The 15,019-nt window shown below is 40.5% G+C and overlaps 1 protein-coding gene across 6 annotated transcripts in view; it reads right to left on the reverse strand.

Annotated features, from left to right (window-relative positions):
• Nucleotides 1–15,019, reverse strand: part of TJP2 (tight junction protein 2) — a 90,483-nt gene that overhangs the window by 3,726 nt on the left and 71,738 nt on the right. For 5 of the 6 annotated variants that reach the window (XM_080972337.1, XM_080972336.1, XM_080972334.1 and 2 more), the window contains 13 exons: nt 14,117–14,183; nt 12,240–12,390; nt 10,208–10,316; nt 9,596–9,806; nt 8,869–9,056; nt 7,480–7,575; nt 7,298–7,377; nt 6,933–7,143; nt 5,858–5,958; nt 5,061–5,279; nt 4,570–4,680; nt 3,916–4,251; nt 3,175–3,254 (listed from right to left, as the gene is read on the reverse strand). In XM_080972337.1, coding sequence (XP_080828463.1) covers nt 3,175–3,254; nt 3,916–4,251; nt 4,570–4,680; nt 5,061–5,279; nt 5,858–5,958; nt 6,933–7,143; nt 7,298–7,377; nt 7,480–7,575; nt 8,869–9,056; nt 9,596–9,806; nt 10,208–10,316; nt 12,240–12,390; nt 14,117–14,183 — 1,960 coding nt within the window. The remainder of the gene's footprint in view (nt 1–3,174; nt 3,255–3,915; nt 4,252–4,569; nt 4,681–5,060; nt 5,280–5,857; nt 5,959–6,932; nt 7,144–7,297; nt 7,378–7,479; nt 7,576–8,868; nt 9,057–9,595; nt 9,807–10,207; nt 10,317–12,239; nt 12,391–14,116; nt 14,184–15,019) is intronic. The other variant, XM_080972335.1, reaches the window with a different exon arrangement.

Raw genomic sequence — 15,019 nt, forward strand, 5'->3', positions numbered from 1 at the left:
CTTGGCAAGACACCGGGACCTGATGGTCTATCAGCGAAATACTATAAGACATTGAAAGATTGGCTTATTCAACCACTGGTAGAAGTAACCAATTTAATTCTGCGAGGGGGCAAAGCACCTGAAACCTGGAAGGAAGCGTATATTACTCTGATTCCTAAACAGGGTCAAGATAGACCCAATGTTAAAAACCAATCTCCCTACTCAATGTGGATTATAAAATTTTTGCAAATATATTGGCTAACAGGCTAAAGAAGGTTTTATCTAAATATATCCACAAGGACCAGGCAGGATTTCTGCCTGGAAGACATATGAAAGACAATATTAGGAATGTTGCGGATATTTTGGAAAAATTAGAAGCAAGAAAGAGTTGTAAAGCAATGTTAATGTTTATTGACGCAGAGAAGGCCTTTGACAATGTATCTTGGAGATTTATGCTATATAATTTTGAGAGTATGGGGGTTGGTCAAGATTTTTAAAATGGTATTAAAGCGATCTATCAAGAACAAAAAGCTAAAATTACTGTAAATAATGTGGTCTCGGAGGAAAGTAGAATTGAGAAGGGAACCAGGCAAGGGTGCCCACTTTCCCCTCTGCTGTTTATTTCAGTCCTAGAGGTCTTGCTAAGTATGATTAGAAAAGATGAACAAATCAAAGGTATTACAGTAGGATCCAAACAATATAAATTAAAAGCCTTTGCTGACGATCTAGTACTGACATCACAAGATCCAGACTCCAGTGCAGTAAAAGCACTGGAGTTGACACAATAATATGGGCAGGTAGCAGGATTCAAGTTAAATAAGAGCAAAACCAAAGTGTTAGAGAAAAATCTGAACAATGAGGAAAGAAAACTACTACAATAAAAGATTTTGTGAAAAAAGTTAAGTATCTGGGTGTGAATCTGTCTGGGAAAAATCTGAATTTATATAAAGATAACTATGAGAAACTATGGAATGAAGTTAATAGAGATTTAGAGATATGGTCAAATTTAAAATTGTCATTAATGGGCCGGATTTCAGTGGTTAAGATGAATGTATTGCCAAAGATGCTTTTTCTGTTTTAAGCCCTCCCAATTATTGACAATGTGAAATGTTTTAAAGAATGGCAGAAAGCTTTATCTAGATTTATCTGGCGGGGGGGGAAACCCAGAATTAAATACAAACTACTTACAGACTCTAAGGAAAGAGGGGGATTCTCCCTGCCAGATCTAAAAATTTACTTTGAAGCAGCAGCTCTCTGCTGGATTAAAGAATGGATACAATTGGAAGATACTGATGTTTTAGACTTAGAGGGATTTGACAATGTATTTGGATGGCATGCATATTTATGGTATGATAAAGTAAGGGCCCATAATGCATTTAAAAATCATGTAATTAGGAAATCTCTATATAATGTATGGATAAAATATAAAGATCTCTTAGAAAGGAAGACACCCAGATGGCTTTCACCAATGGAGGCGAAGGCCCAGAAAAAGTTAAATATGGACATCAAGTGGTTGAGATACTCAGATTTGTTATTGGAGGATAAAGAAGGTTATAAACTAAAACCATTTGATCAAGTAAAAGATAAGATAAATTGGTTACATTACCACCAGATTAATGAATTGTACAAAGTAGGCAAGAAAAATGGTTTTGCTTCGGAAAAATCTAAGTTGGAAATGGAGTTGTTGGATTCTAAAGTTAAAAATTTGTCTAAAATATATAATTTATTGTTGGAGTGGCATACAATGGATGAACAAGTCAAATCAGTGGTGATAGATTGGGCAAGAGATGTGGGACATAATTTAATGTTTGAGGACTGGGGAAAATTGTGGCAGAAAGGGGTCAAGTTCATTGCATGTTAAAAGAAAATACAATGAAAATGATGTACAGATGGTATTTGACTCCGGTAAAACTAGCGAAGATTTACCATAACAGTGATAATTTTTGTTGGAAATGTAAAGAAAAAGAGGGTACGTTTTATCATATGTGGTGGACCTGCTCCAAGGTGAAAGACTTCTGGGAAAAGATTTATAATGAATTGAAGAAAAGTTGAAATATACATTTACTAAGAAACCAGAGCCCTTTCTTCTTGGAATAACAAGTTTGGACTTGCCCAAGAAAGATGTTAAATTATTTTTGTATGCCACAACTGCTGCTCGAATTTTATTAGCTAAGAACTGGAAAGCACAAGAAGTACCAACAGTGGAAGATTGGCAGATGAAGATAATGGACTTTTCGGAGCTGGATGACCTGACTGGAAGAGTTCGCGATCAGAAAGAGGAGGAGTATCAGGAAGAATGGTCGAAGTTTAAAGTCTATGTAGTTAAATATGTTAAGTTAACTTAATTAGAAATGTTTGCAAATATCAGATAGGCTTAGGAGTGAAATATGTAATGCGATGAAATAATATGTTTAATGCTAAATTGGAAAGAAAGAAAGAAAGATGTTAAGTGATTAAGTTAATTTTATAAGAATTTTGTTTTTGGAAAACCGTTAAAATGATATACACTGAAATTCAACCAAGGGGATACGTGGAAATTGCTTAACAATGTTAATAAGATTAATTTTAATAAGGTTAGGATTTATGTTTGTTTGTTTATTTGTGTGTTTATAAATTTTGTGGAAAATCAATAAAAAAATTGAAGAAAAAAAAAGAGTTTTGAGGAACGATGGAGAGAAAGGGGTGGTGGCGACACCATGAACACGGGGGGAGTACTTCCATGTCTAGGGACCAGCAAAGGGGAATGGTGGAGCCAGTTAAGGAAGCAGAAGATCTTTGGTTGGCTAAGGGCAGGAGGTCACAGCCAAGAATATAAAAAGAAACAAGTTAAGATGGAGGAAGGGCTGTGGGCAGCTTTTAAAGTAAGGGCAAGTGGCTGGTGATGGATGCAGGCAGGATTCCGTTCAGAACCACAATGAGCAATAGGAAAGAGGAGCAATTCTGGCACTAAGCAGTCTGAAAAGGAGGTAATAAACTTAGTTACTTGTAGATGTATATCAGTTATTATTTTTGACAGCAAGTAAATTTTGCCAGCTTGTAGACCTCTATCATAACTGAATCCCTAACCCAAAGACACAAAGCCAGTAACATTCACAAATAATTCCATTATTTTATTGTAATCCACTTTGGGATTAGTAATGATGAAGAACAGGCTTGAGATATATTGAACATATACCTGAACATGCAACATTTTACCTGGCAGCCTGGGTCCAGTCTGGTTTTTGTGTCTTGATTGGGACAGCATAAATGTCTGGATGTCTCTGAGCTATTTCCACCTGTAAAAAGAGAGTGTATGATCAAAACATTTTGAAGTTTCCCTTAATGGGTGACTAAACCCAGTGTAACTGTGACATGATAACAAGTTCCATTTCCCCAATTTACAGATTGGCACAGTATTCAAAAAGCATACAAAGCAGCAGAGAATAAAGCTATTAGTACACTGCTACTAGTACCTAAAAACCTACTTGTTATTGGGAAAGATTAAAATATTTCTCTCTTTACCAACGAATCAGCCTAGCCTTCCCACAAGTGGCTGTGCTCTAGAGTTTGCCGCTGACAGAAGGAGAGGCCGTTTGCTCCAGTTCATCCTTCTCCTCAGCAATCTCCAGCGCCACACTCTTCTAGAGAGTCCTTCAACCCCATAGCAGATAGCAGATAGTCAAGGGGAATCAGCCAAAATCACCTCTGTTACTCTTTCTGCAAATGGAACTGTGGCTTGTAGCCAACTAACTTCTTCTCAGAGTAAATGAATGAAGGTAGCCATTTCTATTAATTTCAACAGGTCTACTCTGTGATGTACTAGCATTGGGTACAATCCTCTGCTCACAGGATCTCTAGATCTAATCTACTGTTTTTATGATGTTTCAATAGTTTGAGTGGCAATAATTTCTAAAACAGACACAAATCCAAAAAATCAGTTTGTGGTTCACTTCATACCCTGGCATTTTGTGCTTCTTGTAGTTCTTGCATTCGTTGAAGTCTTGCTTTGTGGTCCATTTTCTCAAAAATTTTAACTTTCCCCAGCACAGATTTTGGTGTGTTCCCTGGTTCTTCTATCCCCTCCTCCAATTTCTCCTCCACTTCCGTTGATGGGACAGGTGGCTGAGAGGATTTCAATACGGGGCGCCCAAAAGTAGGTTTGATGGCTATTGGGGGAGGGGCCACTTTCATTGGTACTCCATAAGTTTCACTGCTAGCAGCATTAGGGCTGCCTGTTCTGGCTTCGTAATTCTTAGGGATATCATAGGGATCTTCTCTGTTTTGCAGTTTACCCTGAAAGCATAAGGCAACAGCCAGTACAGCATTAGTATTTACATAGAAGTAGCAGTTTTGGTCTGGAAATGATCAGCCATGAGAAACTGGTTAATATAGTTTGTAAAGCCTAAACTGGTTACTGATATTTTGAGCTAAGGAAAAACAGGTAGTTGAGGCACCATACTGGGAAAAAGTTTAGCTAAGATGAAAATGTGGAGCTGTGAATCAAGCAGGGAATGTTGAGAGGCCTTCTGAGGAAAATGCTCTTAGTAAGTAACCCTTATTAGCAAATGCAACACTTGACCCCAGTTAGTTGTTCTCTTTCTCTCCAATTACCTTTGGGGGTTCAGGCTTGAATGCTGGAGGTGGGCTGGGATCCCTCAGAACTTCCCTGCTACCAGCTCTTCTCATTTGAGTTCTTGGTTCTGGGCTGGATTTCCTTAAACTCTATGGACAAGTAATAGTAGCTCATTATGCATACAGTCACACAGTTCTTGACTTGTGGGAGGCATAGTTACAGTCTGCAACTGCTGGGAAAAGTGTTTTGTTTTCTGTTTTTTTCTTCCTTTAAATATAATTCACCAGCAGCACTGCTCTTGTACAGTACAGCCATTTTACCACAAGGTAATTTGAAGCAGGGAACCCCCCCCCCTTTGTTAGAGCAATAAAACATCTTCCTTTCTACATAGGAGTGCACACAATAGACACCAACAACTCAAAATGCCACTGAATTTCCCACCCACATCACTTCAGTGAGCATGTGTTGTCAATGTTTTACCACCTAATGCTCTGAGAGAAAAACAGCAGTCTTCTTCTGGATCTCTCACCTCCTCCTGCTGCTGCTGCACGGGCTCGGAGGACCGACTAATGGAGGAAACTCTGGGCTCGTTGATTGGCTCATCAAGCTCATTGTCTGTGTAAGCCCCGCCTTCTCCATCGGTGTCTTCCATGTCACTGACCAGTCGGCTGTCACAGCTCAGATAGTCAGCGCCCATCGCAGTTAAGTATGACATACGGTCTTCCAGGTCATCATCCATTCCTTCCAGCTGTAAAGGGATTTTGTGAAGAGGTTATGCTCTCCTTGTCACATCAGGGCTCACATTATGTAACACAGTAAGACACAGTATAAAGTAGCTTCAATAGATGGGACTACCATGTACCATTAAAAGCAATGATAGCACTCCATTTTCACTACTAATAGCAACATGAGATACTGGAAGTTTTCATTAGGTTGCAATTCTCACTGGCAAAGTTTTTTGCCATTTTCCCCCAGTTAATAATAACAACAACAACAACAACAATAATAATTTTATTATTTATACCCTGCCCATCTGGCTTGGTTTCCCCAGCCACTCTGGACGGCTCCCAACAGAATATTAAAAACACGATAAAACATCGTGCAGAAGAGTCAATTGTGTAGAAGTGGGGGGATGCCTGTACTCTGCCTGCAATCTTGGTTGCAGTCTCCTTCTGAATTCCTGTTGCTGGGAGGTACAGGAGGGAAGAGGGCTGCTCTTGTGCTCAGGTCCTGCTTATGAGCTTCCGATGGGCATCTGATTGGCCACTGTGAGAACAAGATGCTGGCCTTACCCAAAAGGGCTGCTACATTCTTATGACCACCTACCTTTCCTTCGGAGACCCACACGGCTTCGCCTTGTTGTTGCTGAATAGTATCTTTTAGGCTGCCATACCAACCATCATTGGCTGAATTTAGATCAATAGTAGCTGCAGATATTTTTTTAAATAAAAAATGGTTATATTTTCAAAGCATTAGTCTCATACATGACACTGTATTACTTCAGTCATTTTCAAAACAATGGAAACACTCCATATAACACTCCATAGTGTTAATGTTCTCCACTGATTATATAGTTATTCCAGACTCCCGAAGAAATCATTAATAAGCTTTGCTGCTGTTGCTTTTAACTGATGAGAATGCCAAGACTATTTTTAATTTTCCTATCACTTCAAACCATTGCTTCTTATCCTGATTTCAGAAGGAACTGTTTTTTTATAGCATCTTTAAAATATTTTGGAAACATGATTGTATATTCTGCTATCTACTGGAAAGATGGAGCAACAGATTCTACCAATTATGTATTTAATGTGGTGGGCAAGTTGAGAAGTTAAACTAAAAACCTTATTGTATGGATCCTTTAGCTGAGATCCTTGCATTGCAGGGGGTCCCTTCCATTATTCTGTGATGAAAGGAAGTACAGGAAAAAAGCAAGAAAGATATTTCATGCATGGGACTAAGTGACCAGCATATTTAAAAAGCATGGGTCACACACCATCCAATACATACCGTATTTTTCGCTCTATAAGACGCACCAGACCACAAGACGCACCTAGTTTTTGGAGGAGGAAAACAAGAAAAAAAATATTCTGAATCCCAGAAGCCAGAACAGCAAGAGGGATCGCTGCGCAGCAAAAGCAGCGCTCCCTCTTGCTGTTCTGGCTTCTGGGATAGCTGTGCAGCCTGCATTCGCTCCATAAGACGCACACACATTTCCCCTTACTTTTTAGGAGGGAAAAAGTGAGTCTTATAGAGCAAAAAATACGGTAATTCCTACTCGACCTCCATTGAAATAAAACTTGCTCCGTGCACTGAGAAGGGCTGTCATGTGAAATTCACTCTGCACCTAGAGATGCTTTCAAAGAAAACCAAACAAAGAAGAAAGCAACCTATTTCCACCTACCTGTGAAAAGATGCGAGCAGGTCCTCTTCAGCTTATTTGCTTGGTCATACAACTTCCGTGCGCTCTTGTTGGAGGTGGGAATTAGCCTTTGCCTCATGACTTTCACACCCTGCTTGCTATCTGGGTTGAAAAAAACTACAATTGGGAACCACTGGGTGTAGTTTAACAGATCCACGGCTTTTGGGGTCACATCCAATAGAGCATGTTTATCCTGTTAAAAGTGCAGCAATAGGAAGGTTACAGGTACAAAAAGGACAGCAAAATAACAGCATCCCCATCACCAGTATCTCCTACTTGGCTTCCCAACGTGATAAAAAGCTAAGAGAAACGGCCCAGGGGTGGGTGGGGGGAGTGAATATGTGTACCTGCTCAATGATTTGCCTCACAGTATTCAAACGCACAACGCCGGTGGACTTTTCTGAGCCTGCATCTTTAGGCTCGGTTTCTGCAAGAATAATACAGCTATGTCGTCATGTCCTTAATAATGTTTCCGTGGATCACTAAATGCTGAAGGATTGTGTTAAGAGAGGAGCACTGAAAGACTTACTGGCAGCATGATACATCTCAGGCAAGTCATTGCAAAGTTTCTCCATTGCTACGTCTGCAATGGGACCAAAGATCACCACAGGGCGCCTAAAACCAGCTGAAAATAGAAAGCTGCATATGACTAGTTTCTATTTTATAATGACCAAAACAAAAAACTGTTCCCTCTAAAATACAGAAATGAATATCCCCCAAATCATCATAATCATCTGTAAAATACGTGAGGACATTTTGTCCTCACAAAGGGAAAAGTTCCTCACAATTCAGACATACTTTCACTGGAAATTGGCAGAGGCCAACAAACAGCAGCTGACACACTTAAGAGACAATTACTTGCAGATACCCTTCACACAATATGGCTCTGTGAAACATCTCTCACACGAGTCAGTACAGCAAATGTTCTGTTCTAACGCAGTCCAAAATAATTATTAACTCTACATCTTAGCAGCTATTGCTTCAGTGTGTTTGCTTTTGTTGAAACAATCCCTACATGTCTCTTAAATGTTATTTTAAAATAACATGTCCCTTAACACTTTTGTGCAGTCACAGGTGTGTCATGCTGAGATGCTAACTCACATTTAACCAGAATAAAGTTGGCACACTCCTTGCTAAGCTTTCCACAAGAGATATTGAAAAGAGGTCTCTTGAAAAGAGTTATTCAGATTTGAAGGGCATCATCACTATTTTGTTCCAACAAAGAACATTCAAAGCCTGTTTTTTTGAAAATACCTATTTATTATCCTAACATATACAATAATCCACGCTTATCTATGAGAATGGACTGTATTCTAGCCAATGCAATACTAGCATGACAGCAGATAAGCTACACTTAGAGAAAAAATTAAGCATACATTTTCACAACACAATTCAAGAAAAGGGGGCGCACAGCAGCACTGATGGAGAGAGTGCCTTGCCCTAAGTATTTACTAAGTGTATCTACAAATGAGCCAGCCTAACTTGGAAAACTGACTCACACATTACAGTTATAACAGCAGCACAACAGAAGCTCAATTGTAATGTCTGAAATGCTTACATGTCTTTTTTTAACTTCTCAAAACATTATGAACACACTGTGCGTTAGTATAGTTTGTGTTTCCATATTTTGTATTGTAGACTATTCTATTATTTGGCAGTCCACAATATTCACAGGAGGGGCATGCAGAGGAACTGGTTACTGAAGGGGGGGGAAACCCCTCATCTAAACAAATTTAATGTGATGTTTTGGACAGGCCACAACATGGTTGTGACCAGAGACAGACTTTACCACTTGCAGTTAGCCTAGAGATAAAGCCATTTGGCTTGATTTGTTTAAGTTGCCAGAAAAAATCGCTGTAGTTGTCTTTTATAAATGAGGAAATGAGCTGTCAGTTTTCATATGCTGTCACTCACTCACCCTCCCGGAGCATGACTCGCTCATAGGCTGGAAATTTTGTGCTAACAGATGCAATTGCTGTCAAATCTTCACGGCTCTTCTTTAGATTCTTTTTCATTCCAGACCGTTGGCCACGCATCCGCCAGAAGTCTGCCCTGTCACTGGAGCCATCTCTTTGAGCATTTTGAACACTGGCCATCTGCTCAGCCCTGAAAAAGAAACAGCATTTAGTCCATTTGTAAAAGTCAGCAAGTCAACTTGTGTGCATTTCTGCAAGCAGAAAAGCATATCATAGACACAACTGATGCTATAAAATAGTACAGGACGGCCCCCATCGCTATATTCCTATGTATGTACATGTATGTATAGGTAACGTATCCAAGTCTTTGGCTGCTTCCCCTAATACCTCCTGACATCAGGAGCAGGGACAGCAGTGTGACACAAAAGCCCCTTTACATGTTAGATGCATGAAGTACCATAGGTCTTTGCCTCTAAATGTGTCGCTTTCCTCTTCTACATAAGAGTAAAACACAACCATTTATTTATATGAGACCAAATAAAGGGGTGTAACCCACTGGGGACACCACTGGGGAAGAGGATCCCAAGTGACCCTTGTAAATAAGAATTGAGTTCTGCATGTACTTATTTACATGCTCCATCTGTTTTTGATAACACTAGACAGAGATGGAATAAACTACAAGAGAGAGTAACATCAATTAACATCATGATCTACAGGTTATTAAGATACCTGCTTTTGTTTGGAATCAGGCCCTTCTCCAACTCGCTCTCAATCCGCACAGCCAGCCAGTGACCCAGTTTTCCATCGTACAGTGTATCGACCACTCGGAAGACCTCCCCTCTGGTGAAGGCTAAGCTTTGTGGCATTTCCTTTTCACATTCAAAATGTGTCCTTATGAAGAAAGAATCTCCTCTGCCGCAGGCCATTATATCTCTGTAAACTAGTGAGAAAGACCAGATCTAGCTCAATTATTTTTCTCAGTAGGTCTATAGCAGGGCTTTGGGGACTCTCTTAGAAGACTGCTGCAGTCAGCACAAAGAAACTACCGGACATTGTAGATTTGCAAATATTTTCCATAAGAATCTGCTGTGTGCAAATGACTGAAGAGCCATTAATACAGGTAATTTTGACTTAAAATCTGCATGGAAATGAGAAGCTTTAATTATTTCTACTAACCCACTTTCTCCAATAAGATGCAGTAAAATCTTTAAATATGAACAGAGCAAAATGCAGCAGCTGACTACTGCTATATTTGCTGTTCACCTACTACACTGAGACACAGCTTGAGCTATAGATAAAAGCAGGAAGTACATAAACAAAAATTACATGCCAGGTGCCTACCATCATATTTGCTCTGGGCCAGAATTGTCACAATATCTCCTTTCGGAATTTCCAACAGGTACAGAACAGCATCCTCTCGAATAATACCTCTGAAATCTTGAGTGTTTACCTGATACAAAACCACCAAACAGATTTTAAGAGAAGATTCCTTTGATACAGACCACCAAAGAGGAAGAAGCTGGTTTTGCCTTTGTGAAAAATATTAATTTTAGCCAACCAACTTTACACATTTCTGTGTTTAATGGATGGGTTATATTCACTGAGGGCAGGAACATGTCAGTCTCCCTCTCTGAACTGACTCAGAACCAACCATTTTTCTACTAGCAAGTACAACCAACTTTTAACCACTATACTTCTCCTAAAAATAATGTTTTAGATGTGTAATTTGGGGTGATCAGACACCCTTATTTGTTTCAGAACAGTTTGCCTGTTACAAGAGCTAAGTGAATACTGCATTGGATGAGGCTAAAACCATTGGATTGTATCCAGAGTAGACCCAATGAACATGGCTAACTGGTTCATTTATTGCAATGGGTCTTCTTTGAGAAGGATTTCATGGGATACTTAACCATGGTCAGCAGCTGCATGCTTTAGAACAGAGGTCGGCAACCTAAGGCCCGCGGGTTGGTTCCGGCCCAAACGGGTTCTCAATCCGGCCCATGGACGGTCCAGAAATCGCTGCATGGTTCTGATTCATATTGTTCGGGCTGCGCCATTTTTTTCTCCCTCCTCCCTCCCTCCTCCTGGCTTCTCCCCCGCCCTGCGGAAGAAGGGGGCTAGCCTTTGATTGGTGCCAGCAGCATTGTTTCCTTCTCATCGGTTGCAGCTTCCTTTCCTCCTGCCTCCCTCCTTCTAGAGCCGAGAGGAAGGGGCCTGGGCTTTGTTTGTGCCAGCGTGATTTAAGGCAGCCCCTCTCCGGCTCTCCCCTGGCTCGCTGCTCCTTCTGCACCGCCACAAGTAGTTCTGTTCCGAGATACCCTCCCAGGGTTCTGGGGTGTATGAAGCCTTGTTTCACCCGTTTTTAACTCCACTACCGAATGTGTTTCCCCCTCCAAGACGGGAGAGAGGAGAACACGTGTCCTTCTGCAGAAGGAACTGCTCACTGCAGGACACATGTTCTTCACTTTCCCGTCTTGGAGGGGGAGACACGTTCGGTAGCAGAGTTAAAAATGGGGAAACAAAGCTTCGCACACCCCAGAACCCTGGGAGGGTGTCTCAGAATGGAACAGATATGCTGTGGCACGGAACTGAGACCTTTGGAACTTTATTATTGTTTTTTGATGGAATCTTTGGATCCTGTAGTAACAAGAGAGTGTGCATGCGCGTGCACGCTCTGGCCTGCGGCAAGGTTTGAGGGACAGTGATCTGACCCTCTACTTTAAAAGGTTGCTGACCCCTGCTTTAGAATGCCTGAAGAAGACTTAAAGTTCTTTTAAAACAAGTGATGCCCAGGAGGCTGCTGGGAGGAACGTGAGCTCAGAAATCAATCAGTTCAGATCAGAAGGAATACAGTGGTACCTTGGGTTACAGACACTTCAGGTTACATACGCTTCAGGTTACAGACTCCGCTAATCCAGAAATAGTACCTCGGGTTAAGAACTTTGCTTCAGGATGAGAACAGAAATCACGCGGCGGCAGCAGCAGGAGGCCCCATTAGCTAAAGTGGTATCGCAGGTTAAGGACAGTTTCAGGTTAAGAATGGACCTCCGGAACAAATTAAGTTCTTAACCCAAGGTACCACTGTAGTACTATTCTGTACTGTAAGCCTTCACAAAGATTGGTGGAAAACACAATAGAATGATAACTAGGTAACAATTGCTTCAGCTGGGTTGTCAAGATGCTGCCAGAGGTTTTAACATAACAAGTTGCTTCAGCAACTGTTTTTAAATTAGGAATCCCATCCAAGGTTTTGAAACAAACACATTTACTAAAATATTATTTTAAAAGAACTTTCATAGCTAGTTATATTGAAATACAGCAATTTCTCCACTGAACTGTGCAAGAAAACAGCGCTATGCAGAACCATGTATACCTTAAGAATCTGGTCTCCCTCTTGTAGGCCTTCCTGCTCTGCAGAGGTACCTTCTTGAATTCCAGCAACAAATATTCCTACATCATTCCCACCTGCCAGCCTGATGCCCACGCTGTCACCTTTCTTGAACTTCACCATCTTTGTACCAGGACTTGAGAAAGAAAAGGAGTTTTAGAGATGATTTGAGTCGTGTAAGAGCATTTCATGTGTAAGCACATGAAAGCTGAGGCAACGTAGTCCCCATCAGCATCGCAAACTTACACATTTAAAGCAGCCATGGGATTACAAAAGTACAGGGATTTCCACCACACTTATTTCATGTGCTGTATACTGAAACATAGTGGTAGGGGGATGGTTGACATAAAACAGTGCACACCATGAGCTGGTAGTCAACTCTGTGGTCACCAATGGAAAAAAAGGCAGCCACAATAATGGGAACAACTCTGTCTCCCTGTGAACACAGTTCGTTGCATCCTAGCCTCGTTTTACACAATTGTGTATTCACAGGTGTGAGCGCTTGGTGGGACTGGACATTGTGAGCAGACACATGAGATCCCAGGCTGCAGTGACCTGTATCTACAGATCTGATCAGAAGCAGATGCCAAGAACTGACCGTCTACTGCAGTGCCGCTGCTGCATTTCTTAACATGGTTAGGAGACTAGAAGTGCCTCAGAGCCTCCTTCCAACTCAGGTGTGCAAATTCCTTTTTTATGTATCTCCCACTAAGAGATAATTATGATTAATATTACAGCTACTCCTGCAATTTCAACTACCATAGGGTTGGTACCAAACCACAATTTGCAACCCTCTTTGGAAGTTAATTTTGCAAATTGTGGCTTTGGCTAAACTATGATTACACCTAATTTTGATGTATACATGTAAAGATGTTGGGAAATCTTAGCAAGTTAAAACTTTGGCTCATGAAAAAGAAGAGCATTATGGGAGAGCCAAATGCTGTAGAATCCTGGGAAAGTGTATCTGGTTCTTTAATTGCCGAATTCTTGTCTTCAGAAGTGTAAATTGGGTGTCTCCTTCCTCTGTAGGAAAGGGAGTTTCTAGTTGATTTGTTGTTCTTGACACCTGGCTGTTATCTGGCTAATTTACAACTCAAAGAATCTGGTCTGTGTCTGGGAATGCTTTAATCTTCAAGGTCTTTTGATAAACAGGATTCAACTGTCTCCTAACAAGCCTGAGCTATTGTTCCTCCATGTAACCATTGGCGAATTGCTAATTAATCTAAAGACCTGATTGGATTAAGTTTTGAATCCCCCTGGGTTCAAGAGGGATAAAACCTTAGGAAACTAACTTGCAAAATGCAGACCTTTTCGCAGCCCATCTTGCCTAGCACACCTTGCCATGTGAGACCATCGTCATGCAAAGGGCCTGCCCTGATGCCGGAGTGTGAGTATGTTCTGTAGTTAGTGATACTAAATAATGTTTTTATTTTTTGTTTGGGATTTTATAAGAGATGTGCCAACTTTTATGTTCTGAATAATCTTTCTTTTTAATAAATTCTGGGAAAAGGACTTTTTCCTGCTTTTGTCTTTTGTGCCTTTCTGCCGGGGAAGCTGAACCAGTACCTGACCACTTAGTCGCCGCCTACCAGAGCCTGTTGGATTTCTGGGGGCAGCCTGGTAAAGCTGAAGAGTAATCACCTTCCTTAGGTTACTTTTTGGGGGCTGTTCTGAGATGAGGAAGTGGTGGCAGCAAACTACTGTTCTGTTTTTTGTGTTCTGAAAAAGCTTTCGCGTGCCGGTCTCTCTTCCTGCTGGTCCTGCCGGATTTGGAGGACGGCTTGGAGAGGTGGAGAGGGCGCGTGAATGCTACAATACATATTTAAGGTATGAAAGTAATAGGTGAAATATAAAACACATACCCATATATTGCTAGGTCTTCAGGACTTGGCTGAAGGAACGTTCTTGGGGCTGGCTTGGGCTGAACAACTGTATGTATTAAAAACAATATGATGCACACAGAATCATAGAACTAGCTTCCATTTTGTTTCTAAATAACACAAAAGACAGAAATGAGTAAAAAGAAGAACGTTTAGGGTATCTAAATCTTTTTATTTAGAAATAACTTTCACTTTCTTCCTACTAGTCTGTTTAAGATTGTAATCTATAGGCAGTCAGCACCAAAAGTATTCAATACCAAGAGACAGCTGAACTATAAATTCCAAGGTGATACTAAATATGGCTAAAAAATTATTTTCCAACTATGTAATCCCCTCAACTAGGATTCTCTTAAGTTGGTTTACTTGAATATCACAAATCAGATCTCAAAGGCCAACCAGCCTTTTCTGGTACAAGGCTTTAAATGTCTCTATGTTTAATACATTCTGCCAATATTAATTCTATTATAAGAGGAAGGAAAATATTTTTCTTTTTACATTTGCATTTATTTCACAAGCTCAGTTTGCTGTAGTGCCCCTCTTTTACGTTTACACGAAGTTTACCAGTAAAAAACAAAAAACGTGTGAAACGCATACAGTTTTATTGGGCTGCCTCCAATGTCTCAGCTTATTTTCTGTTTTAAAACAACAATTGCTAACAGACAAACTGAAAGATAATTTGGTATGCAGTTGGTGTGCTGAAAAAGACAAGCGGTCCTCTGTCCCGTCTATAAAAGTAGCTTAGGGGAAGGATTCTTAATGCACCAGAGTAGATTATTAGAAGGGAAAGCCTGGAGCAGCAGAAATGAAATGTACTTCCTAAAAATCATCTGCGTTAACAACTGATCAGGTTTTATATTTCTATGAATGAAGCAAGGCTGCTCCTCC

Source organism: Podarcis pityusensis, assembly GCF_964106645.2.
Source record: "Podarcis pityusensis genome assembly, chromosome: 11".
NCBI classification, from domain to species: Eukaryota; Metazoa; Chordata; class Lepidosauria; order Squamata; family Lacertidae; genus Podarcis; species Podarcis pityusensis.